This window comes from Atractosteus spatula, chromosome 26, assembly GCF_055471065.1.
Source record: "Atractosteus spatula isolate fAtrSpa1 chromosome 26, fAtrSpa1.hap1, whole genome shotgun sequence".
Lineage (NCBI taxonomy): Eukaryota > Metazoa > Chordata > Actinopteri > Semionotiformes > Lepisosteidae > Atractosteus > Atractosteus spatula.
The window spans coordinates 5,101,972-5,127,981 of record NC_142731.1 but is presented as its reverse complement, the minus strand read 5'-3'; the positions used below and the strand labels follow the sequence as shown (position 1 = coordinate 5,127,981).

Here is a 26,010-nt window from a genome sequence, read left to right as displayed (position 1 = left end):
TTAAAGTAAAAAAAGGGGGATATTTGGGAAGACTGTAGTTAATTTGATAGAGGTATCTACAGTATGTCTGAGCATGGCTGTTTCTGCCCCCAGGAGCGCAGTGGCTCCACGGTGCCCTCTATCCTCAACAGAATGCAGACCAAGCAGACGCCTCCCACCTACAACAAGACCAACAAATTCACGTCCGGTTTCCAGAACATTGTGGATGCCTATGGGATCGGGAGCTATAGGGAGATCAACCCAGGTGAGGCCTCTTTTGCCTTACACTCCGAGTCTATTTGGTGGGCTGACACAGGTAATTCATTGACTAATTAGTTTCTTTCTTAAGGTTTCTCAGAAATTCCTCGCTCCCAAAATCACACTGGTCTTTTAAAAACCTAGACCTTAAAGGTTCAGATATCAGTTAGAATTCAGGAAATGTGATCTTATTATGATCAAAGCAAAATTTAATACTTGTTACAGTGTGCAGGACTTGAGTTACTTAGTTTCAATTTCATTTACTTGCACAGTCCCATTCTAAGGTGCTGCATTTGTGAAACGGCAGGGAAGGATTTAAGGATTTTTTTGGAGAATGTATTTGAAGATGTTTTGTCCTGCAGTTTGCTCAGTTCAGCCTTTTTCAATGCAGCTCTGTTTAAGTAAGGTTTGGGAGGGAAGGGGCTTATGTTTAGGGTTGAATATACCACCGATTTCATAATGTGGAGGACTTGACACTTTGTATCGGCAAACACTACCAGGGAGGCCAGGACCTCCCTCTGTTTTTTCCCCTTAACCCTCAGGGCTAGAGTTAGAGTCTGGTAAGGAATAACTGGGGTCTGAATCACAGAGAAAGGAATCATCCCTCCATCATCTGTTGTGTCTCTCTATGCCTTCAGCTCCATACACCATTATCACCTTCCCCTTCCTGTTTGCCGTCATGTTTGGGGACTGTGGCCATGGTGCCCTGATGACCTGCTTTGCTGTTTGGCTGATCCTCAGGGAAAGCCGAATCCTGTCCCAGAAGAGCGACAATGAGGTATGGACTCTAGGTGACCTGCTGTTGAAAGTTGACAATAGCTCCAGAACTGCCGAGTCACTTGTTTCCACGAGCTGCGTGGGATGTGAGTTCTGTGTGGAATTGCCGAGTCACACATCACTTCGCCAGCTTTTTCCAAGAGCCGAGAACCACCAGGTGCAAAAGTAATATGGAAAAGACCACACCTGTACGAAAAAACACCGTGAACATGCAGTGTTTAACGTAGCTTCATACAGCTGTCCAGACGACCAAGTGCGCAGAACTCCTTCACACCAACCATCAAGGAAAGCCTTTGTCTTCCAATAAATGCATGAAAAACTTTTTTTAAATGAATGATCATTAATATTACCTTGGTTTTAAAATAACTGCACAAATTCACATTTGTACCATTGCGTCACTGAATATAAGATAATGATAAGTATTGAGGGAAGCTGTAAAATACTCGTGCAAGCAGTACTTTCTTAAATTAACGACAAAATGTGGGGATAACCATTTCCAGTTCGGAATTGGTTACAATGCTCGATGCTGGCATAATTTGTAACTGAAAGTGATTATTTTTAATTTTTAAAAAGCTGAGGTCCCGAACCCCAATAATGATTATCCCGCTGTAGTTGTTCAGAGGGGGAGCAAAGCTGATTGTTCCATATTTGTGGAAAGACGATCCGGTCTCTGGGGATGTCGCTCTGACGGTTGAGCTCTGACTTCGTTGATGTCGGCCGGTTTTCTCGCCTGTCTGTCCACAGATGTTCAACATGATCTTTTCTGGCCGGTACATCATCCTCCTCATGGGGGCCTTCTCCATCTACACGGGCCTGATCTACAACGACTGCTTCTCCAAGTCGCTCAACATGTTCGGCTCGGGCTGGAGCGTGCGCCCCATGTTCACCACGGCCAACTGGACGTAAGTCGCTGGGATGTGGTCCCAACTTCCTAGGGCAATCGCCCTAGGTGGTGATTTCCATTTCAATGCAAATACCTACTAGTTGACAAATGACTGCTTAAATCTCCAGTAGTTTTAGAAAATCAGAAGGCACTGGTCTGAGGCAGTGGGCCGAGTCCTAGTGTTTTGGCGAGGTGGCATGTAAGCAACATGCTGAAGAAAACACCATCCAAAGAAATGCTCAAAAACAAGCAGAGAACTCAAAAGCACAGCCGCAGGGGAATCTGTGAGCAAAATCATAGAAAAGCACTGGAATGTGGCACAGGAGCATCCATAAGCGAGGTCAAGTGAAGCACATCCAGAGCACTCAGGTAACGCCAAGACTAGTAAACACTAAGACTGAGCGGCAGTGCAGTGCAGTGCAGGGGCAGGGGCAGGTGTTAAAAAGCCAGGTGATTGACTGCGCACAGGTGCAACTGATCTCCCGCCAGAGCGCGTTGTCACGGCAACCGGTTGCTTGACGGGCCTTCCGGTTGCCGTGGTGATTCTCGCGTGGTTTCCAGCGGGAACGGGTATGACATTTGTGATATCCCTGCTGCTCTGCCTTTCAGTCCCTGCTCCAGGGAAGGTGGCTTTTTCCAGCTGCTGTGGCATGACATGGCCACATTCCTCAATCTTAAAATAAATAAATGAATGAAATAATTAACCACGTTCGTATTCCTTAACTTAAGGGGTTTGTAGGGCCAGAGCATTTACCAGTCTCTGTAGATTTAAAGGAACAGAACTGAGAGTGACATTCTGTTCCTGTGTGAAATTAATTGCAGGATTTTCAGCTGTCCTGTGTTTATTCACCAATGTTCTCCTGGTTTGCTGTGCGAAATCCGACCAATGTTCTTCTTGAACAGATGAAACGACACACAAAGGATGTTATATTCCCTTTCTAGAACCGAGATGCTCAAAGGTAACCCAGTATTGCAACTGGACCCGGCCATCAAGGGAGTCTTCAACGGACCATATCCTTTAGGAATTGATCCGGTAGGTCTCTTGTCCTGATTCCGGCCTAACTTCAAGTGCAGCTAAAAGCTCTGATGGTAACTTACTGGTAATGGCCAAGATGGATCAAATCCCTGGAGGATGTTTTTAGTTTAGGCTGAAGTGTATATGGTGGCATGAAGAAGAAGGTTCTTGACTCTGAACAGAAAATAGTTCTATTGGGTTAGAGAAGGGGAATGTGATTTTGCCGTCCTGTGAGGACCTTCTGATAACCGTTTTCCAGATCTGGAACATCGCCACCAATAAGCTGACCTTCCTGAACTCCTTCAAGATGAAGATGTCTGTCATCCTCGGCATCATCCACATGCTGTTTGGCGTCACCCTCAGCCTCCTCAACCACCTGTACGTACTGCTTTTAAAGCCAGCTGTGGCCAATTCTGTGTTGCAGCGTGGTTTTTGTTTTTCACTCGCTATGTGGCTCACTGTTTTGTTTGTTTGTTGGATCTCATCCGACTGCCGGCTGAATGAAAAAGGAGAGCCCCTGTCATTGCTTGTTTTGGTGTTCAGGTATTTCAAGAAGCCCCTCAACATCTTCCTGGGTTTCATCCCCGAGATCATCTTCATGACCAGCCTTTTCGGGTACCTGGTGATCCTCATCTTTATCAAATGGGGGGCCTACGACGCCGCCACATCCAAAAGTGCCCCAAGCTTGCTCATCCACTTCATCAACATGTTCCTCTTCAACTACAACGACAAGAGCAACAAAATGCTCTACACGGGACAGGTAACCCTGTGCACAACTTGTTCTAGATGTATCAATGCTTATTTATTAATTTCCAAAGCTTTGGATCTCGAATAGGATGTTTTTGGGGATTTTTGTTGTGTCCTGAGCATTCCAGAGTGTGGTAACATGGTCAAAGGTCCTATATGTTCGGGACTCCCCCATGTAACAGGGGTTGAACTATGTAATCCAAGTGTCGCAGTTCAAGTCTGGATCACACTAGTGGCCAGCTATCCAGCAGACAGAAAACTTTCTTATATTTCACAATAAACATCTCACAATAAGTACACACTCATGCAATGTCATGCAATCTCTATTACAAAAGTTCTTAAAAAAGGGTGATTGTCCTTTATCAATCGGAGCAAGTGGATTCTGGGGCTGGATTTGCACAATGGAAGTGTCTCTCTGAGCCCTACCGCTTGCTGTTGTCCATGCCTTTTCCCTGTGCCGGCTCCGAAACTGCGGTCATCCAGTCCTCCGCAGGAGCTCAGTGGAACGGGTCCACAGTCCCTGCCGGCACTCCTTCGCCTGTCCAGCGGACAGAAACTCTTGGGGCAGGCCATCAGAGAGCGCAGAGCTGCTCCTCCTGTTGGCACTTCGGAGCCCGCGGCGTGTCGCCAGTTGACTGGCGCGGACAGGGAAACGGGTCGGAGGGGCCCGTCTGCTCTCCTTCACTCTCTTGCCGAGACCCAAGATGGAAAGAAGCAAATTGATTATTCCAACATTAGCGAAAATTACATTTGTCAATTCTAAGCCTTAATCTGATCTACCTGTATTCAGGGCCTGTAGGTCACCGTCCAGCCAGCAACGTACTCTTAGCATGTTTACAGACTGAGCAAACACAATTCCAGCACACATTCCCTGACTCCGACATTATTATTACCGGCTGGCCTGAGCAGCTGTTCTGCATCGTTCTTTTTCCCGGTTCTCCAGGTGGGGATGCAGTGCTTCTTGGTGGTGTTGGCCCTGCTGTGTGTCCCCTGGATGCTCGTGGTGAAACCCCTGGTGCTCAGACGCCAGTACCTGAGGAGGAAGCACCTGGTATGTATCCGCTGGGCACCGAAGCGCGCTCTGCCGTTTCTGTCCTAGGCTGGCAGGTCTGCTGCCCTGTTCCTTCAGTCAGAAGCCAGAGTCGACAATTTCTGTCTCTGAAATCAGGGCAGCGGCAGGGCCCACGTTTAACTTCTTGGCCTGTTTCGTCAGAAGGTGAAATACGATCTAATGATGCTAGGTTTAAAATCCAGTCACTCTGCACTGACATACATATTCACAGTTAATCAGAGGAATTCAGCGCAGTGGGAGTTTAGGCCACCCTAACTGAGGTGCTCTAAACTGGTTTACTTCTTGGATCCAACACTGTTACATGTCATGTGCCCTTGACTTTTCTTGTGTGTTTATGGAATTCATCCATCCGTTTTCTACCCACTGCGTCCAGTTTAAGGGTCGCGGGGGAGCCGGAGCCTATCCCAGCAAGCAGTTGGGCGCAAGGCAGGGCTCACCCTGGACAGGACATCGGTCCATCACAGGGCAGACACAGACACACACAGGGGCCGGGTTCCCTATTTTCCCACCAGTATGCCTTTGCACTGTGGGAGGAAACCAACCTGAACACCATGAGAACATACAAACTCCACACAGACAGCACCCCAGTTCTGAAATTGAGCCCAGGGTCCCAGCATTGTGAGGCAGCAGTGCTGACCACTTCTGTACCGCTGAGCCGCCCATAATATACGATAATTATCATTGCATTTACCTGTATTGCATTTCTGCTGTGTGTTTATGTTGCACTACGGGCATTGTCGTTGTCTGCCCCAAATACGTTGCCCTGCAGAGGGGGTAATACGATAGAATATTATGGGATATGGTAATCGGTTTAAAAAAAACGTGAGTGGCTGCAGCACTGCAGTGCTCCTCTTCCCTTCCAGGGCACTCACAACTTTGGGGGGATCCGCGTCGGCAACGGCCCGACAGAAGAGGACGCCGAAATTATCCAGCACGACCAGCTCTCCACCCACTCGGAAGACGAGAACGAAGTGAGTCCCGCCTCGCTCGCTCGCTCGCTCGCTGCCGTACCCGCCGCCGCCGCCCGGCTGTCGCAAGTTTTGCTTAAACCGGCCGCACGCATCGCGCCGCTGCTGCAGAAGAGGGCCCGGTGGCCGGCGGGGCGCCTGCAGAGACGGGGGTGTTCCGTGCGATTCGAGCGCTTGGCGTGTCCCCCGCCGCCTCCGAAAAGCGCTTCTGCGCCCTTCCCCGTCTGTGTTCGCTTCAGCTAAGGCTTTTGCATTTGTTAGAGTACGTTCATTTGCCTTGCTCTGTCTGGAGGGCAGCGCATTAAACAAAACCCTTCAGAAAGTGGGGGTGGAGCAGAAAGACAGGTTTCTAACTGCCTAGGAGGTCGGACACAGGAACGGTTCTGAAGGAAGGGGGGGGGGGTGTATTCAAAGTGTCCAAGAAGGACTGCTGTTTCGGCACTGTTTGGTTTTGTATTACCAGTTCCAGTACGTGTTCAGTGTAACTGATTTTAACATAAACTGAAGGGACCTGTTTATTTTACGTTTAAACTGTTTAAAATCCCTTCCATTTGCGGCGCACTGTATATAATTTATACTGACAAGATCATTCTCACTCAGTGGTGTTTATGAACGTGTTGAGTGTATTTTCTTTTTCATCACGCTGGCAGTAAGCTTAACAGTTTTTTTGGTTTGTTTCATTCACAGTACTTTTGTTTGGGGAGACTGACTTCCAGTCCTCGGTGGAAGACTGTAAAAGCGAGTTCTCTCACACAAACATATATATTTTTTAAGCAGATCCAAAAATCCGTTATGTATCGGAGATAAATGACCATTTAGAAACTGTAAATCTGGGGAAAGAGCTTTGGGTACTAAACAACCTGAGAGTAATAAAAAAACAAAACATTTGCTACTCTGCTAGACTAGACAATCAAGAGACATACTAAACCCATTCGGGTTCAGCTGGAATAACCATGAATTATTCAGCACTGGGTGCTTTACTTTGCTCTGCCAGCAGGTTACTTCACTGAAGATCGTGGGTTTGCGTAGGCCACTTTTCATTTTCCATTTCAGCGAGAGGATATATCATATTTTAGGGTTCTTGAAACACGCGAGGGTCGGTCTTCAGTTCGGCGTCATTAGTTGCTGTACAGGCAAAATAAACACAAGCTCAGGAAAATTGGGAGAAAGACACACGGGCTGAGTATTACTGCTGTTAAAAAGGGCTTGCCTGTTGCGTTTCACTTCGCCTCGTTTTCTAAAAACTATATAAAACAATCAGAGTGATCCTCTTTCGGGAAAACCTTTGAGCAGTATGCAGTTTCTTGCAACTCAACCTCCAGATTTGGGTACAAGAGCTGACAGCACGTACACTACTTACATAGAAGCTGCCAGACATCCATCGGTTACAAAATTTACACTGGAGGATCACTGTTTTGTTTCATATATGAGCTTTAAAAGCGCTTCAGAGGCTTAGGAGTTTTTTTTTTTGGTTTAAGTAGCACTATAGTTCTGCTTTAGTCTTGGCGTCTGTTATGACGAAAAGTACAGATTCAAAGAATCACAAGAAGGAAAAGTGTAGCGAATACCCCTTGCTTCTCTGGCGCTTTAGAGCAGAGTTTGGTCTTCGCCTTCAAAAATAAATGCTCAGTTCAATGACCTTTGAGAAGTGGTTGGCTGCATGAAGTTTTGAAGCAACTGGATTTCCTGAATTCATTCCATGAGACACGAGAATGAATTTGCAGCAGCAATGGGAAGCCAGCGGGAGGAGCAGGCATCGGTTGCCTGTTCCCTGCGGAAGCTCCCGTTCTGTTTGAGTGAATTTCCAGTTGCACACAGTTGAATTGGGCTGGAAGCATGTGAGATTGGGGCGGCACAGTTGTAACCCCCCAACCATGCTTCGTGGATTCTGCTGGGTTTCTCTGCTGTGTGCTGTCGGTCAGCGCCGGGGTCCGAATGGTTGTGCAGGCGGACAGCACTCTGATGGAAGGACTGGGCACAGTGGCTGAGCTGCCTGCCCAGCACAACTCTGCAACCCCCTGCTCCATGTCAGTCCTTCTCACGGATTTGATGAGTTTAACGATAATAGGAACCCCGAATCGAGCAACGCTCCACCCAATCTCGTGGCTCTCCTTTAATTCATCAGCAGCTTCAAACCTGTCCAGCAAGGTTACATTTAGGGGTGCACCGATATACAATAAAGATAACCGATCACCGAGCACCGATTGTGGCCGATACAGAAACCGATAACTGATCATTTTTTTGCATTTTAAAACAAGTTCACACTGTAATCCACAGCTGAGGTGTAGTGAGGGTAAGAAAGCTAAAACTCGGTAAAGATGGATCATTGATTAAAAATGGGTGAAAAGGTTCCACACCGCCAACATTTTCACTCTGCAACAGCTGTACTGTACCCAGTCGAGTGGATCAGTGCGTGCACATAGAAAAAAAAACTAGTGGCGCAAACAGAAATAGGGCAACGCATTATCGGTTGTAATTATTGGCTGTAATTCCAATATCGGGACGATAATAATTAATTTTTCAGATTTATCGGTGAATAATACATATCGGCCTCCGATACATTGTGCACCCGTAGTTAAATTGGTCCACTTGGGCCATAATGGAAGGCTCTGTGCTTCCGTTAATTTAAGATCCCGCACGGAGTCATTGTTTCGGAGTCCTTTTCGCTTCCTTAGCGACATCCTGTTTCAAGATTCAGAGGATTATTTTTAGGCTTTTAGGTGGAGTAAGCCAGCAGGTTCATCTTATAAGATAAAGTTCATGCTATAAGACAAATCCAAGAAGTGGCGACTTGTTCTATATGTGTAAACAGTGCATTTTCAATTTTTTTTTGCTTGGTCAAGTTTCTCAAGACTTGAGCTGTAACATAACTGCGCTGCAGAGGGCACTAGGTTGAATTGTACCTGCCTGGCACGCAAGAATGCGCTCCAACAGCACAGTTCCAGAAATCGGTCTTGCATTCGGTTCCCAGTGGAAACCGGCTTTACGGATCTGGCCCTGATTGCTCTCTGAATCAATGAAGGCCTTATACAAAACAGATTATTTAAAGATGCTTAGCTGCGCACTGGGACAGGCTTGTGTGTGGCTGAACACTTAAAGGTGTGCACTGAGTAGACCATGTGTTTTCCCATAGCCTAGACATGCCTGGGCTACAACCACTGCAGGACTGTGAATGTGATTCCCCATTCGGGAGTGGTTGCATAATCAGCTGAGCAGTGCCAGATGTTGGGTGGGGGGCTGCTTTCGACCCATCAGCGACCCCCTGTGTTTTTTTTAGGTACCTTTGAATATGCAGGAGGGCTGCATCTGTCCTCCTGTTCAGAGCGGCTGCTGCTGGTGCTACGGACTCGTGTTCTAAAAAGAACTGAATGGCCTTCAAGTGCACATTAAGAGGAAGAGCGCTGGCGTTCAGCGCTGTTGAACCACTTTGAGTGTTATACTGTAGCAGCGGCCCCAGTCAGGCAAAAATAAGCAAATCCATAAAGGGAGGGATAAAAAATTAATTGTAAAAAGTGATAAATTTGTTTCATAATTATTCTGACCAAATCTGCGCACCCCTTCAGACACAGCATGGTCTTAGTTCTAGATTTTATATATATATATTTATTTCATGATACCTTTTGTTCTCATAACTAACGCATTCCTTCCTGAACACTGCACTAAACTTAACCTGTATTGTTTTCAAGCCTTCTGATGATGAAGTGGTAAGACCTACAGCATGTGTGTGGAGCATGTTTGTCTGTGGGTGTGCATGTGGGTCTGTCTGCCGTGTTCTGTCACTCATTCATTGTCTTTCCCTGCTGTAACACTCTGCTGAGGAGCAGAGCACTGTGTTTGGGTGTGTTGACACAGTGGGTGATGTGGGAATGGGTTTTCCTTCAGCAGTGATGACTCAGACGTGTGTCGATGAAAGTGAAATTACTCTTGTGTTAATCAGTGCAATAATCATCTTTCTAATGATATACGTTCAGAGGTGTGTGTTAAGGAGTTAAGACTTGGGAAGGGGTGTGATTGCCCAAACCATTTTTCTCTCCTTAAAATATCCAGTTTTTAGCATTAAGCTTGAGAATTGTTTTAAATAACAATGTCAAGATGCACATTTGTAAATGCTGCAGATTACAAGTATCCTCCCATCCTGTAGTCAGGCCTCAGTCCTTAAATAAAACTGTTTCTAAAATACAAATTGGGAGCCTTTTTGGAAAGCTTGGGCTTATTATGCCATGTCCTGCAAAATATTACACCCCATTGGATTAATGTCACGTTTAGACTCAAAAAAATTATTTTTCTTGTTTGTTAATCACTTGTTAACCACAAAGAAGAGCAGGTACGTCTTCTAGATAGACTCTGGATGTGGTTAGGAGATTAGAATTGAGCATATACTCACAGCTCTAAATTTTAATTTTTTTGTTGGTAAGCAAATGTTCAATGACTTGAACATTACTTGTGGTTGTCATAGCAGCGCACAGTATGTCTGACAATAACTTCCTGTTACATCAGTTCCACCAGTCTCCTCTCTCACACTGTTTCACTTGCACGCTCGGCTTTGTGCTTGAGACTAGAGTTTGAGGCTGGACTGACGTTGAAGTAAAACTTTTCATCGATTGATTCACGATTTTAGCATCTTCTCCCATCACGGTTTGCTCCGTAGGATTTAGCAGGAATCGTCTTCCTTCGGAATTGCAAGACAAAATAAGTGAACGTTGCATGCTCCACCATTGTCAATTTTTTTTTCATTAAAAAGAACCTTTGTCAAAAAAAGGAGATCAAACAAAGTGAATGTGTTAGTTTTTGAGAACATTAATGTGGTTCGTTGTAGTTTCGAAGCGGAAAAAAAGCATACAGGTTGGAAAGAGGAAACTTGAATTGTTTCCAACACCTTTTAAATCAGCCACAATGGGCAGTAGGTTCCAGTGTTTTGAAGTTAAACTTGCTTCCTGAGGTACACACCATGTCTTACCTTTAAAAACTCTGTTTGACAGATGTATACCTCTTCTTCCTGAGTCACTTCTGAAAGAAGGTTTACAGAAAAAAGAGAGGTTTCTAGGGCTGTAATTTAGCTTTGAAACCTTTTTATGTGTTCCTGGGGTTATTGAGGGTTCACAGAGTCTCGGTGTTAGTCCTTGAAAAGCCCTGTGAATACAACTGCAGTTCTCGCTTGACCAAACAACGAGCACAATGTTTCATGGGCTTAAAACCCGTACTCGTCATATTTCTAAGCTGAACAATAAAATTGGTGAATATGAAACTTTTCTGAAATTCGGATTTGGGCTTCTGTCAATCTTTGGAGTTGTACCGAGATCAGGGCCGTGGGTGAAAATAAAATGAAGTGCTAAATAGGCACAGTTAAGGAGGGTGCAAGAGTTGGACATTTGTTCCACTACAAAGTGCTTCTGAATGTTGAAAATATTTAACATATTTAAAATAATTAAAAAATAAAAGCGCTTACAGCTATAAAATTTATGAAAGGCGTATCTAAAATGTCGTTCAAGTTTTGTAGATCTGGGCAGGTTTTCATGCTTTGCAAATCACTGCTAAATCAGTGTTTTATTTGTTCAGCTAACACCGTGTGGAAGTGCTGTTTCTCACTTAATAACCCCCTTACAACTGATTACAGAAATCAGGATAACTTCAGCTGGTAGCCTGACCAGGTCTAGAAATCACTCTGGACGGCAATCTTGGAAGGTTGTGTCTGTGCGACCGGGCAGGGAGAGTGGGCTGTGTGCGGTCTCGTGAGGCAGGCACTGACTCGAGCTCTCCTCTCTCCCGCCAGTTTGACTTTGCCGACACCGTGGTCCACCAGGCCATCCACACCATCGAGTACTGCCTGGGCTGCATCTCCAACACTGCCTCCTACCTGCGGCTCTGGGCCCTCAGTCTGGCTCATGCACGTAAGTCTGCAGCGTCAAACAACTCACTGTAAAACACCAGTTAAAGCACGCAGCGGGCTTGGAGTGCAAGATCCATCCTGTTTCCCCACAGATTGGTGGTTAGATTCTGGGCTATGTAATTAGCCGACTGTGACTGGGTTAGGGTTAGGGTTAGAGTGGCACATATGTTGTTCTGATCAGTCAGGGCATCAGGTCGGTAGGCAACACTGATGCTTGTGGAGTTGTCGAGCATGTGTGAGCTTACGGTGTTGCCGCCAAGAGGTCTCCTTTTCCACTGTGCGTTGAAAGGAGCAATTGGCCCGACCGCGTTCATTTCAGAGAAGGCTTGATTCTTGTCTTCATCTCTTCTGTGTTGACCTGTTTAAGCGCATTAAGCTCTGGCGTCTCTGACCTCTCTTTCCTCGCACAGAGCTGTCGGAGGTGCTGTGGACCATGGTGATGCATATCGGCCTGTCCGTCCGGAGCTACGGCGGTTTCTTTGGCCTGTTGTTCATCTTCGCGGCCTTCGCGACCCTCACCGTGGCCATCCTGCTGGTCATGGAGGGACTGTCCGCCTTTCTGCACGCCCTGCGTCTGCACTGGTGAGTGAGGGACCGCGGAGCCAGTTACCGTGGCCTTTCCCCAAGCCTGTCAGGGTTCCTGAAACATCTCGATACCCTTGAGAGAGAAATAGCAGTCATATTCATAACTCATTTCCCATTGAGATTTTGTAATGTTACAGAGGTGCTTTAAAGGGATTCCCAGATCAGCATCCTGAAAGGTTGAGCTGACTTATCACAGCTTTGTGGTTTTTGTTTTTCTAGAAGACATTAAAGCATTTATGTAACCTAATTGGTGGTGCCCAGTTGGCAGGGAGCTGCAGTTGTGAGGTTGGGCTTATTCTGCCAGCCCTAACCTCAGCAATCACTGCCAGAGAGTCGGGAAACAATTGGGGATTCAAAATCAAAGGTGTAATAAAAAAAGTTGGCTGATGGCAAAACATGTCAGGCGTGGTTAGTGTGGAGGTGCACGCTGGGCAAATGAACCAGTCATTTCTAGGAGAAAATGACAAACGAATGAAATATCCTATATAATGTCAACAAGAAGAAGGGGCAGATTTATTAATGACAGGATGACTGGGTGTACAGTACATTTCCTAAATGTTAAAACAGCTATTGAAAGCTGATTCACTTTTACCTGTTAAAAACTGACGTTAATTGACAAAACCTAAGGAGACGGAGATGTGGGTATCTGGGAGGGATGATGACAACGTAGCCTTGTTCCCGAGAAAACAGCTAAATGCTTTGGAAAATCATCCTTGAACAATCCATTTTTGAGGTCGCGCTAAAAAATACACACACTTTTTTTATGCTTTGGAAAATCATCCTTGAACCATCCATTTTTGAGGTCGCGCTTGATTGATCCATGCTTGAGAAGCAGGGTTCTCCCACCCCGGTCCTGGAGATCCCCAGTCCAGTACATTTATAGATCATCTTGACCAACCTGTAAGTTACTAATCAATTACGCAAGTTCAATTCGGGGGAACTCTGTTCCTTGTGGAAGGTGTTTAAGATGATCTCAGAATCACTTAATTGAACAAACCATCCATTTAATAATGGCAGTTAAATTAATTGTTTAATAATTAATTAATTAGCTCTAGTAATAGATGAGTTAAAGGTAAGGTAGAAAACCAGCTGGACTGGCTCATGAGGACCAGATCTGAACACGCCTGCTCTAGTGTAACAGCACGTTTGAAAGTACTGTCTCTTCTGTCCAGGTCCTGGAAGGGTTAAGACAAATTGAAAAGGGCTTGGCACTGTGCTAAAGATAGCCTGTAGGCACTCTCTGGAGAGCACAGCATTGTAAAACCTTGATAGGAAAGAATTCCTGCACAGGAAAAGCTGCTCTACTCTGCCTGTTAAGTTAACTGCTGGAATGTCAACTCTGAAGAGCTGAGTTTATTTTTCTTAAACCCTTCCTTTGTCTGCTACAAGCAATTAGGAATTAATGACCACCTTACCTCATAGTTTGAAAAGGAATTTAAAAAAATGTTTTCATTGGAACAGGTTTAAGTAGAGTGTAATGCATTTGGTTTGTTCTTGTTGTCTTGAGGTGCAGTACGTTGTTATTTGAGTTAAACCGTTTTCCACTGCTGTCTGTTCTTTTTCAAAATGTTACCCTTCCTTGACTTAAATTTGAAGAAAACGAAGGAGTGAAACTTTGATACTCTGAATTGATTTTTACTCTTCTAGATGAAATGCAGGACTTTTGCAATAATCCACAGAACAAAACAAAATTGTATGTAAAAAAGAAAAAAGTAATTGTATACATGAAATTGTATGTGTATATGTGTATCAGTTCTACTGTATATAAGGATATACTACATTTTATGTGCTTTTACATTTAAACATAGGACTTCTTAAGTTAGCAAGACACTAACATCCTTTATAAAAAAGAGACCACAAGTGCCTCTGACTCCACAAACAATTAATAGTTAAAAAACAGAGGATTTTCCAAGTTGCATGAGAAAAAGGCCTGAGTGCAGACAAATTCTAAACCAGCGATCAGTTGAAGCCACTGGAGAGTAAGACCCAACTGGTTCAAACCGATGGATTTGAGAACCACTGAGTTGTAGTGGTTCACAAGTGTCACTCTTCAAATCAGTCTTGCAGAGACTCCCAGTAATGGCCCATCTGCCAGTCAGAGAATACAAGCCTGGTATAAAATCACTAGTGGCTACCAGGATTCAAGGCAGTAAAGGCAGGCAGAGTTGAATTTCTCATTTAATCCTAACCATTCCCCTTTCACAGATACCCTGAAGGAGAAATAATCTCATCGACACACAGGCACTTGAAGGAATACGTACACACATTCGCAGATCCACTGTACCCAGTGAATTCTCATGCACACTCGACTGTGAGTCAGTGTTGCGGTATGTTTCTCTTTTTTTCACGCACAGGATTGATGACGAGCCCTGAAAGTTAAGCACGTTCCAGGGCGCCTGTCCTCCCACACATGTCATCTATGGTTTCCTATCCCATGAAGACTTTCCCCCTTTTCTCTGTATTTTCCTCTGACTCGGGGGTCAGAAGGGTCTCGTTCTTGGGCTCTCCAGCTTGGATGATGAAAGCCCGAGGCAGCGCCGGCCTCTGTCCGTCTGCAGGCTTTGAGGCGGGGTGGGCGAGCAGGAAGAGTTTGAAACCCTGTGCAGTTGGGAAGCATGGAAAATTAAAACCCAAAACAACAAGACTTTCTTTCCATCGTTGGCCGGAAGCCAAGCGTTTCCTCTCTGAGGTTTCACACAGGACTGCATCCTACACGAAGGCTTCATGTGATGAATCCATGCTTGAACTCCCTTTCAGAGTTCAGTTATTTCTGCCACACAGATGAGAAGGCACGTTTGCGAAATGAAATAACATTGATCATGTCTTATTAGGTTTTAGAGTGTGTCCCCGTGTATCAGCTTGCTTTCATCAGGCAGTTCACAGGTCTCTGCAGAAGAGCTGCGAGGGGTCTTCAGCTCAGCTCCTGTGGCATGACGGACTGTGGTTCCCAGCCCCTCAGACACCTACAGCTGCCAGGGTGTTTGTGCTGCAAAGTTGCACTCGGTATTCAAGATGGCTTTAGACTGGAGTCAGTAATACAGTCAGGCTTCAGCTACAAGGTACCTAACAGTGCTGCTACACAAAGGGGCTTATTCATTAAACCTCAGCACCCAAGCTCCGGAATTAAAACTGTAAATAAAGCAAAATAGTCTAGATTCTTTTATAATGGTAATATTAATTCCTTACACATGTATAGCACTTTTCTGGACGCTCCACTTAAAGCACTGTACAGGTAATGTGGATCCCCTCCACCACCACCAGTGTGCAGCCCCACCTGGATGATGCAATGGAGATAATTAAGAGGCCATGATTGATAAAGGCCAATGGGAAATTTGGCCAGGACACCGGGGTTACACCCCTACTCTTTTCGAGAAACACCCTGGGATTTTGTAATGACCACAGAGAGTCAGGACCTCGGTTTTATATCTCTGAAGGACAGGGCCTTTTTGTAGTATAGTGTCCCTGGTGAGCGCCTCCTACTGGTCCCTCTAACACCTCTTCCAGCAGCAACCTTAGCTTTCGCAGGAGGTCACCCCTCCAGGTACTGGCCAGGCTCACACCTGCTGAGCTTCAGTGGGCTGCCAGTTTTGAGTTTCAGGGTGATACAGCTGTTAGCAAGTAAGTAAATTATCTTCAAAATGCAACATTCAGATTATAACTGCCAGCATCCCCCATTATGTATTTAAACAACTCTGGGGCCGCTCTCAAGTTGGTTGCGTGCTGGACAGCGCCTGGTATCTTCACAGATGTGAAATTCCTTCTGAAATCCTTTTGCCCTCTTGAGTGCTGAAACTGTTTGTGCCGTCAGCTACGGTGTTGTTCTCCATCATGGACACAGATGGTGTTCACCCCCATGTAGCGCGCGCTCTCTGGTGTGTACTGCCCTCATTACATCTGTGTGCAGACCAATTTCATTGCCCTACGGTAGATTTTTTTAAATGACTGAACTTTTTATGCACCCCCATATTGGTTGTGTGTGGGACAGAGAAGGTAGATTTTTTAACTCCTGGAAACAACCCTGAGCAAAAAAAGCATCACTTTGTGTTTTAGCCAAGAAGACGATAATCTTCCTTTTGATGAAGTGTGCCCTGAATCCAGCTGTGATGAACACAGAGACTGAAGCAATTGCTTCCTTTCCAAAGCAAAGTTGGCATTAGAAAGAGGTAGCAGAACTCTTTCATATGTGTAGTGTCTTTCACGGTTCTCAAATAATTGCTCAGAATTAGGTGTAAGCTCAACAGTGTGCTGTCTATAGCCGGAATGAGTAAGATTATAACACGAACCAGGGGAAGCTTAAGCTCAGCTGAAGTTTGCCTTGAAGTGTTTCAGATCCTGTTGGAAGGAACTAGCGGTGTGACGACAGTTTCTTTTAAGAGATCAGCATCCTAAAATCAACTTTACAGCACAGAACATGGGTTAATTCATTTAAAACCCATCAAAATAATTTCCTGCGTGTACTTCTTATCTAGAAAATTTTAATTTTTCTCACATTGTTTCCTAATGATTAGAAGACGATATGCAAATATACCTTAGATGGTTGGAAGTACTATCAATTTCAGATGTTTTAGGCATTGTACAATTCAGCACTGCATTAAGCATACAGTTTAAGTAAACTCCACTCCACTCCAACGTGACGTTAGAAGATTCATCGTAATTATGTTAACAGGGTAAAATGTAAACCCCTGTTTTGAAATTTGTGTGACCACCAAAGAAGAAGGAAAGGAAAGTGGGGAAAATCTACAGTAGTATTAGTAGTAGTAGCCTTGTGATATCTATTTAAGCATTTTAAACCTTCCCGAATGCATTCTGATAGGTGTGGCAGTGTGGAGCCGCGGCAAGGCTGTGGACAGGGGAGTTGCAGCTCTCTGGCTCCCTCTATAGGCCAAGTTGTGGTACTGGAAACCGGATTTGAGGTATAGGGTGGTGACTGAGGTTTGGGGGCCCAGCTTGACTTTGCCCTCAGCTGGGGAATCCAGGGCGTGTCGTCGCAGTCCTGAGAGAAGAGGAGGAGAGGTTTTTAGCGGGGGCTCCTGGTACGGCTGGTTGTGGCTGCTGTTTTTCCTGGCAAAGTGCCTGGAATATTTGCACAGCACCAGGAGTGTGGAGATTAGGCTGTTCTCCTTTGTGCCTCTAATTGTTCTAATGCAGCTTTGCATTAGGGGGTCTGAAATGAGGCACAACACACTAGTTTCCTTGGACAACCTCACTCTTAGCATAAGTCTTGAAACGCAGTGGCAAATCTCATGCTCCCATACTGCTACATTCGCTCAGGATTACACTGTTTCAATTAAATTCAAGTTATTTTAAAGGACCAAATGCCGGCTGAAATACAGCATCATGTACTTTTTTTTAAAAAAAAGTACTGAAATACCAGGCCAGGGATTGGACAGACATCAGAATCTAAGGGCCCAATAAAAACTAACAAGAAATGGTCCACATTTGTACATCACTTTTAACACAAGACCGGTAGTAAGCTCAGAAACACCCACCGCATACAGTAGTTATCAGGGCAGGAGTTTTTATTTCACACTGTACATGATAAATTGTTTAGTCCAGTCTTTCCTTTGTCAAAGGTCCTAATACATTCTGACTGATTGTATTTGTCTCTGTACGAACTGTCTGTGCTAGGAATCTGTGTTAGAGGCTGTTTGACTCAGCCACTAAATTTATTCAAGGATAAAACAACAAGGTTTTGAGGGAGGAAAAGGATCGTCGGACAGAATTTTAAATGTAATCATTCATTTCTAGGCATAGTTTTAACCAGCGACCATTTTATGAGTTCAAGAAGCTCTCAAACGCAAATGTGTTCTTTTTAATGTGTTGTGCTGAAATCAGTTTAGACCAATATAAAACCAATTCTTACTCCTCTTAAAACCAATTCAAATGTCTTAAGTTGGTCAGGCCTAATACACAAGTAATTAACATAGTGGCACATCCTCTACAAGAGTCAAGCATACCAGAATCTCTGTTTTTCCCAAGGCTGGTGGAGAGAAGGTCGTTACTCCTCAGCTCACAAGCTTCCAAGAACAGGAGGTTGCACTGGGCCTGAATTTCAAAGATGTTGGTAAAATTCCAACACCACCTGTTAATGTGGGGATTTTTACTGAACGGTGTTTGATCCTGAATGCGGTTGGTTATCCCACAGACCTAGCTTTTTATAAGGGAAATAAATCTTTCATTTCCGCATGGTCCTTAACAGAATCTTGAGTAGGCATGTACTATGGAAAACTGGTATAGTGCACAGCCTTTTTCTAAAATCTGAGTTTGGGGTCCTTTGAGTATAAATACACATTACAGGAAGTGCTCCAAGTTATAACTACTGTATGTGTATATACCCCCTGAGGCCTCCAGTAGTAGTTAGCTTTTGCACAAAGGTGTCAGATTCCTTTTTCTCAGCTCATACAGCAGGAGTGACAGACAGGCCTCTGGTTCTGTCTGAGTGTGGGTAAATTCTGGGACAGAGAGCACGTACTGAGACCAGGTCTGCTTGGTTCAGCCGGATGCCTGCTTTTTAGAAGACTGTCAGAGGTATGGCTGACGTGCTTCGGCCCAGGTGCCCCACTAAACGAACAGCACTTGTGGGATTTTCTCCATCTGAGGCTCATCAGCCGAATGTTTCCTTGGATGTCCAAGTTAAAAAAAAAAAGGCCAAGCTTGCCCGTATTTAGCAACTGGTCACACAGCTGGTAGAGGCCTTGGATTCAGCTCATGTCCAGTGTTCACACATTTTCTTGTCTGCGTTTAAAGCTCCCTTTACCTTTTACTCAGTGGCTGGTGAAAATTAAAAGGTCTTGCAGGGCGCGGCACACTGATCTCCTAAAATACCATTCCTCCAGGCAGGCTGAGGAATTCGAAACACTTCTGTGTGAAAGGTCAATGAGTAGATAGTTTATGATGAAATGCCAGAGATACAGGGTTAAAAATAGCGCGATCCTCTGGTTCAGTTCTGAATCCAGCAGCTACACAGCCAGCTCACACTCTAACACGACAATCAGGAGGCGAGGCGCTGGGTTTTCTTCGGGTTTCCATGATGTTTAGGGAAGGACTCCTGGTCTACTGGAGTAAAAGCTCTTCCCATTTCTTTCTCTTCAGTCTTTCTAGACCAGCTGCTGTATCACCCTGCAGCTCACAGCTGGCAGCCCACTGGAGCCCAGCAGGTGGGAACCTGGCCAGTACCTGGATGGGAGACCTCCTGGGATAGCTAAGGTTGCTGCTGGAAAGGGTGTTAGGGGACCAGTGGGGGGCGTTCACCCCACCCCACGGTCTGTGTGGCTCCTAATGCTCCAGTATAGTGATGGGAAAACGGTACTGTAAAAAAGGCATCATACTTCAGATGAGATGTTAAACCAAGGACATTACACTCTGTGGTCCTTAAAAATCCCAGGGCATTTCTCAAAAAGAATAGGGGTGTTAACCCTGGTATCTTGGCCATATATACTCCTGGCCCTTATCAATCATGGCTTCCTCCTCTAAACTGGCTTCGTCACTCTGTTCTCCTCCTGAGAGCTGGTGTGTGGGGAGTGTACTGGTGCACTATGGCTGCTGTCGCATCATCCAGGTGGGGCTGTACACTGGTGGTGGAGGGGAGTCCCCATGACCTGTAAAGCACTTTGAGTTGAATGTCCAGAATAGCTCTATATACGTGTAAGGATATTATTATTATAGTTGCACTGATAACTGGTTCCTTGTTAAAGGGCAGGTGGCTGTACAAGGAAAATGAAGTGACAATTGTCACTCCAGCACAGTTGAGTCTTGTCGGGCTTTTTGTTGGATTGTAGTGTCGGTAAACAGCACTTTGTTGTACACTTGATCCCTGCTGCGCTCAATCCACTAAAAAGCTGAGTGTGCAAGATCAGAGGCACATTGCGATCAGCAGGTGTCGCTGCTACACAGCAAACAGTCGACACCTTGGCAGGCTTCGAGCCCTCGAACCCCAGCAGCCCTGGGGAAGGTGACTGAGAAGCTCACAGTGAAAATCTCCAGATTGGGCAGAGCAGCACCCACTGTGGCCAGTGGGAGGAGCAGGGAGGGGCGGTTCAGGGTGGACGAGTGGTGTGTGGGGCAAGAATACTAAGAATGCCGCAGGATTTTAATCGAATTGTTTTCGGTCCCATTTCAAAAAAGCCTTCATTATCTCCTTGTCACATTCAAGAGAATTTGGTAAAATCTCGAGGGAAAGATGTGCTGTGCTCTCAACACTGCGCTAAGCACAGATCACATCCTACTCGCGATCACAGTGGGGCATGGAGCCTGGATGTGAGCCAGCAATCGCCAGGTTATAATGGCTGTTTCCAGGCGAGCAGCTCTGGTGATCAGGGCAGTTTGTACTTAGGATTGACCAGCAAACCATTGACCATTGAAACGGCTGTTTTGGACGCTTGGCCTCCCTTGCCATAAAAATGGGGCTTCTGGTGTGTTTTTTACAGAGAAAGGCAGCTGGAATGGAAAATTGTTCTCAACCCGTGTAAAAGAGCAGAGGGCTTGTTTTCATTCTGAATCATTTGCTTTTTATTCCTTATTTGGTTCTGCAGCACCAAGACACTGGCAGCTGGCAGGAATCCACACTCTCCTTCTCCCTCACATCCATTTTAGCTGAAGAGTAGATTCCACAGCTAGATCTTAACCCCATTGATACCTCATTATGATGAAGATGTCTTTGTCAGCCAGTTTATCTGCTGAATATTCCCACTTGTATTTGAGTTGATCCTGGACAGAGCAGTTCATATGTGTTGCTTTTTTATCTGTGGAACACTGCAGTTTTTTTAGTGGAGACAAAATTATTACTTATTACTCATATTAAGTGATTATATAGAGTTTTGGCAAATTGAACACATTTGTGCAGGAACAAGAATGAAAGGTAGTAGTGAACAAAATCAATAAACAGTTGCTGCTTGTTCAGAATAAGTGTATTGGATGCTAAGAAGTAATTGGGTGTGTACAGTTTCAGGATATGGAATAATCCAGCTTTCAGTGGGGGCAGTAGTTTTCAATAGAATAGTCTTTACAATAATGAGAGTTAAGTAACTATAAACTCGATAAAGATGATATAGCAACTTGCCACACTACGACAGAGGCTGCCCAGAAGTGTAGATGCTTGTTTAAGGACAAAGAAAGACTACTTGATAAGTTCCTTTATCAGATCTACAGTTCCTAAGAAATACTGATGAAAAGTAGTGTTTACTTCTTGTGTGGATGAAGTTAGATTTTGAAAGTTTTTGAATTAAACTCAAGGCTGGTTTCTCACTGAACTTCTTATTGCATTCAATGAAAATACAAAATTTACACTCTTCTCATGTGAAGTGGCCTTTTAATATGGTGAATATGCTTATTAACTCAAAGTAAGGCGATTATTGTTTTAAGTCATGTATACCTGATGGTCATGTCTTGGAACTCTTAACAGGAATTCCAGCCCTGAACATGGGATTCAATAACACGATCTTGCAGCTGGTGTTGGCTTGCATGCTGTGCATGTCTGGTTTATGTTGAGGAAAAATACTTGAAATAAACTTTGGAAAAATAGCACAAGTGATTTTCCTAACAAGACTGCTTTAAAAAATAGCCCTTAGGCGTTTAATCTGCCAGCACTTCTGCTTATGTCTTATTGGCAGAATGAGAAAACGCAAGTTCTGCATCTTCATGTGGGCTATAAAATGGATTTTAATTTATACACACAAGACTATGCCCTGCAGCTTGCAACCTGCACTGTAAGTGTACTGGTGTAATGGGTAATCTCTCCATCATTTGCTTAAAATCCAATAATTGCCTCGTGATGTCGGTAGTCTAGTAGGCAACAACCCTTCTTCCATACTGGAAATTCCACATCAGTGCCTGAATAATGATGGCACAAACTGTGCAATATGAAGAAATTCTACCATGAAGCAGAGAACCCACCAAAATGGTCTGAAAAGGTAGCTGTGTTGAACCCTAGCTGTATTCCGTGCAGTCAATCTGATCCGCAGCTTAGTGTAGTTACAGTAGCAAAGCAAACCCTCTCTTCATCTGAGCTGAGCTTTTGGGACAAAGTGTCTCTCGGGTAGGGCTTGAGTCTCCTCCTGTCTGCAAACTGCTCTGTAGGTGACTACTCATACCAGTAGCAGTAGCATTCAAGTTAATAGAGAGGGACTCTTTGTGTGTTTTAAAGCTCTTTATAAAGGCTTTAGAAATATCCTTTGCATATATGGTAAAACAACAATTATTAATAGAAAGTGCAATTATTATCATCATTATTCCCTTTTCAAAAGCCGCAGAAATAGGCCGAAAGACTTCCAGTTCTGGGACTAAAATATGCCTGTCTCTTGTCTCTTTCCCCAGGGTGGAGTTCCAGAACAAGTTCTACACGGGCCTAGGCTTCAAGTTCGTTCCGTTCTCCTTCGACAGCATCCTGGAGGGAAGGTTCGACGACTAGACGGCCCCCCCCCACCCCCCGACCCTCTCCCCTGCTGTGTCTTGCTCGTGAGCCTTCTGGTAGTTGCTGCTTTGTCCGAAATCCCGTGTCGCTGTGCCGTACGACAGAAACGCCGTCGCCTGCCCGTGCGCTGAAACACAGACAGCCTAATGTGTCGTGACCTTGTTTTGCTTTGTTTTGTTTTTTTTATCTGAGTAACTTATTGAGTCCTTCTCTTGTAACACTAGTAGTCATGTACAGGAACAGAAAAGGGTGTGCAGGGCTTCTTCATGGGATGAGCGTTCTTTATATCGAGTTGCATTGCAGCACGAACACAATCTGAACACAATGAAGGAACAGCGCTTCGGGCTGTGTTTTATTTACGGGGGTAAAAAAGCAAATGAATGTAGGTGTTTCCAAGGCCTCTGAAGATTTAGTTGCCACATATGGGACTGAAATTTCTCTCCAGCTACTGTATAAACAAATAAAAGGGGCTAAACTCATGAATTGTTGCTGCACAGATCATACTCTTTACGGACATTTGACTAGAATTACAAAATGAAGCATTTTTCATGAATTAAGCTCAGTGTTGACTGTGGGACCCTTTTAACGAATGTCAAAACAGATAAAAAACAGACTTAGAATTCAGTGCACATTAAATTTCCATGGCAACAAAATGCTTACTCCTGCTGTTTATAAAAGGAAAATGGATTCCAAAGTGTATTATACTTGTACGTAGTACGATCTGCGTATTCAAGCCTCAGACACACACTGATTTGCTTCTATATCTTTTAGGAGGAAATATTCCATATTAATTGTATTAATTTCCCACAGAAGACAACAGCTTTATTAAATTGGCACTGTTCCTCACAGCCTACTGGTTAATGTGGTCCAGATTAAGTGCTTCTCTTCCATGCCCAGAATGGACACTGGGGCTGGTTGAAAGAGAATACCTACTTCTGTTCACCTCTGTAGAGAGACACCCAGTGAACCGTTTCCTTCATGTGCTCTGGACAGCATTACATCTGAGAGCCTATCCACGTGTTTTATATCGTTCCTCCTCCGAGAGGTCCATGTCTTTCTGACCGGTCTTGCTGGTCCTACTGGCTTAGCGATGTTTAATAGCGTAGGTGAATTGGGTTAACATGCACACTGGTACTCAGTTAGAACTGGATTATTGGCTTAAAGAGAAGCCCGTTTCAGATGAACTGGATTGTAAAAGGCGATTGTAGAAAAATGTATAGTTTCTAGTGTTTGCTGTTGAGCGAGAAATGAATTTTTGAAAAAGCCATCAAGCGGTCTTATTAAGGGTACTTTGAAAGAAAATGGAGACTACCCCTCCCTCCAGCATGCCTATAACAATATGATCCACTGCCAAATTCAATTCACGCAGTCTGCAGGCCGCCAGATTGTGCTGGAAAACAGGTTGCCAACTTTTAGAGAAAAAAAAAATCAAGGTAGTATATCAGTAGTAGTCTGTTTTTAAAATTGACTGTGAAAATCAACTTAAGAAGGTAAACATGTCTAAATACAGCCCTAAACTCTGGTTTAACGTCATGGTCACCTTCAGTTTTGCAGGCAGGAGCTTGACCTGGCTTCCCTTTTCAACAATACTTATCAAGCCCTGCTTTGCTAAGTCAATTAGGCCGTGGAACTCCCATAGTTTCTCATTTTCCGATGCTTATTAATTAAATAAGGAGGTATATTATCATATCGGTAAGACTGATGTCTCAGTGCCTAGACCAGTGGCTCTCGCTGCTGGTCCTGGTGACCCACACACCTGCTGCTTTCTGTAGCAGCTCAGCCCTCAGTGATACCATCACGCCTTTCACTTCAGTTGACTTAATAATAAGATGAATTTGAACTGTTCATTCCCATCTCTTAACTATGCTGGACATAAAATCCCAAACCTGTGACTAGAAACAAAAACGCAAACAATTCTTTTAAGTATCTTCGTAGGTCACGTGAGGCTTCAGGTATCTGATGAAGGTGGGCTGGAATGAAAACCAGCAGGTGTGTGGGGCATTCTTCGTCAGCATAGAGGGTCACCACCACCAACAAGGCAGTTTTGGAGACTTACAGGGACAAAAGCTGCTGAACGCTGTTGAAAACAAGCTCATGTTGACACGGGAGGGTAACAGCCATGCAGCAGACTGCACGGAGTTGTAATCTGAGCTACTGTTTTTTTTTTTCTGAAAGGTTGCGTTTGAAACTGAATTGGCCCACAGGTTAGGCCTGCCCCAGTGGCATTCTTCTAGAAATGATGCAGTTCAACCGACACCTCCTGTTTTCTTGGTCATGGGTTGCGGTGGGGGGGGCGGGGGGGGAGAACGAGCTGAATAGAAATGAAGCATATCAATCAATCAATCTCTGCCGAGAATTGTATCGGGGGAGCCTGCCTGGTCCTGGGTCTGGCTCTGTGTAGTGCAGCCTCTGTGCTCTTGGATAATCCTGTGCAAGTGATTGTGTTTACAGTGCACGGACGTCTTTGCGTGTGTTTACAGTGTACAGTGGGTCTCTGTGTTTTAGCCGAACATTGTGGGAGCTATGATGTGGACTTCGATGTGAGATTTTGTTTCCGTAATTGTACATTGTGATGTGATTGTGTATATTAACATGATTAAAGAGGAAGCAGCTGGGGAAAATAATTTAAGCTGCCCTTTGTTTTTCTTGGGGTTAAACTGCGTTGTGAGTTGAAACACCTCACTTAACCAGACATAATCAGCTTGGTTTTTACTCATTTAAGTGCCCACCCACATTGGAATTGGCAAAGCAGGTCTGTACCCACTTGAGAGAACAATAATATACAAGAACACAGAACCTTTAATCTGTTGAGGTGGCTGACGTGTTTATAAATATGCTTGTGTGAGACTAGTTGTGCTCCTACCACACTAGAGCAGCCTGCACACCTTGGATAGCGATCTAATTATTTTTATTCCCCAGTTTACCAGGAACTTCATGCAGCATGTTAATTGTTCTGTTCCCAGGCCCTTGAACAGGGCCGGCGCCAGGGGAAAAATCTGTAGAGGGGTGTCTGAAATTCTGCGGGGGGCGGTGATATTTCGGTTGAAACAGAGCCGTTGCAACTACCCAAGTGAAATCTCGCAACCATGCCACTGATTAGTGCTTCATGATGGAAAAAAAGACGAGTCTTCTGGTATTTAGCGGTTAGTACAGTTTCACGTTCAACGGCCCTCTCACAGTTATTGCCTGGAGTGACAAAATGCCACACGCGTTCATTTTTGCAGCTACATCGACAGTAACGAGGTTCTGAATCGTTAAGAAAAAATAGTTGTTAAACCAACAGAAAGCACAAACGTCTGTAACTACAGTCCTAGCTATACAACGATTGTAAGTATAAGGATGAACTACTGCAAGGAATCGATCCACCTGAGCAAACAAGATGGTAATAATGTTGACACCCAATAACGTCGTAGACACTACGTAATGTTCAA

At 44.6% G+C, this 26,010-nt stretch overlaps 1 protein-coding gene across 7 annotated transcripts in view; it reads left to right on the top strand.

Annotated features, from left to right (window-relative positions):
- atp6v0a1a (ATPase H+ transporting V0 subunit a1a) overlaps positions 1-25,203 on the top strand; it is a 44,368-nt gene extending 19,165 nt beyond the window's left edge. For 4 of the 7 annotated variants that reach the window (XM_088906085.1, XM_088906083.1, XM_088906087.1 and 1 more), the window contains exons 11-22: positions 94-244; positions 876-1,015; positions 1,759-1,916; positions 2,840-2,930; positions 3,172-3,290; positions 3,456-3,672; positions 4,603-4,710; positions 5,595-5,702; positions 9,386-9,403; positions 11,470-11,587; positions 11,997-12,168; positions 22,483-25,203. In XM_088906085.1, the coding sequence (XP_088762211.1) occupies positions 94-244; positions 876-1,015; positions 1,759-1,916; positions 2,840-2,930; positions 3,172-3,290; positions 3,456-3,672; positions 4,603-4,710; positions 5,595-5,702; positions 9,386-9,403; positions 11,470-11,587; positions 11,997-12,168; positions 22,483-22,576 (1,494 nt within the window). In that variant the 3' untranslated portion in view covers positions 22,577-25,203. The remainder of the gene's footprint in view (positions 1-93; positions 245-875; positions 1,016-1,758; positions 1,917-2,839; positions 2,931-3,171; positions 3,291-3,455; positions 3,673-4,602; positions 4,711-5,594; positions 5,703-9,385; positions 9,404-11,469; positions 11,588-11,996; positions 12,169-22,482) is intronic. The other 3 variants (XM_088906090.1, XM_088906088.1, XM_088906089.1) reach the window with 1 other exon arrangement.
- The last annotated feature ends 807 nt before the right edge of the window (positions 25,204-26,010 follow it).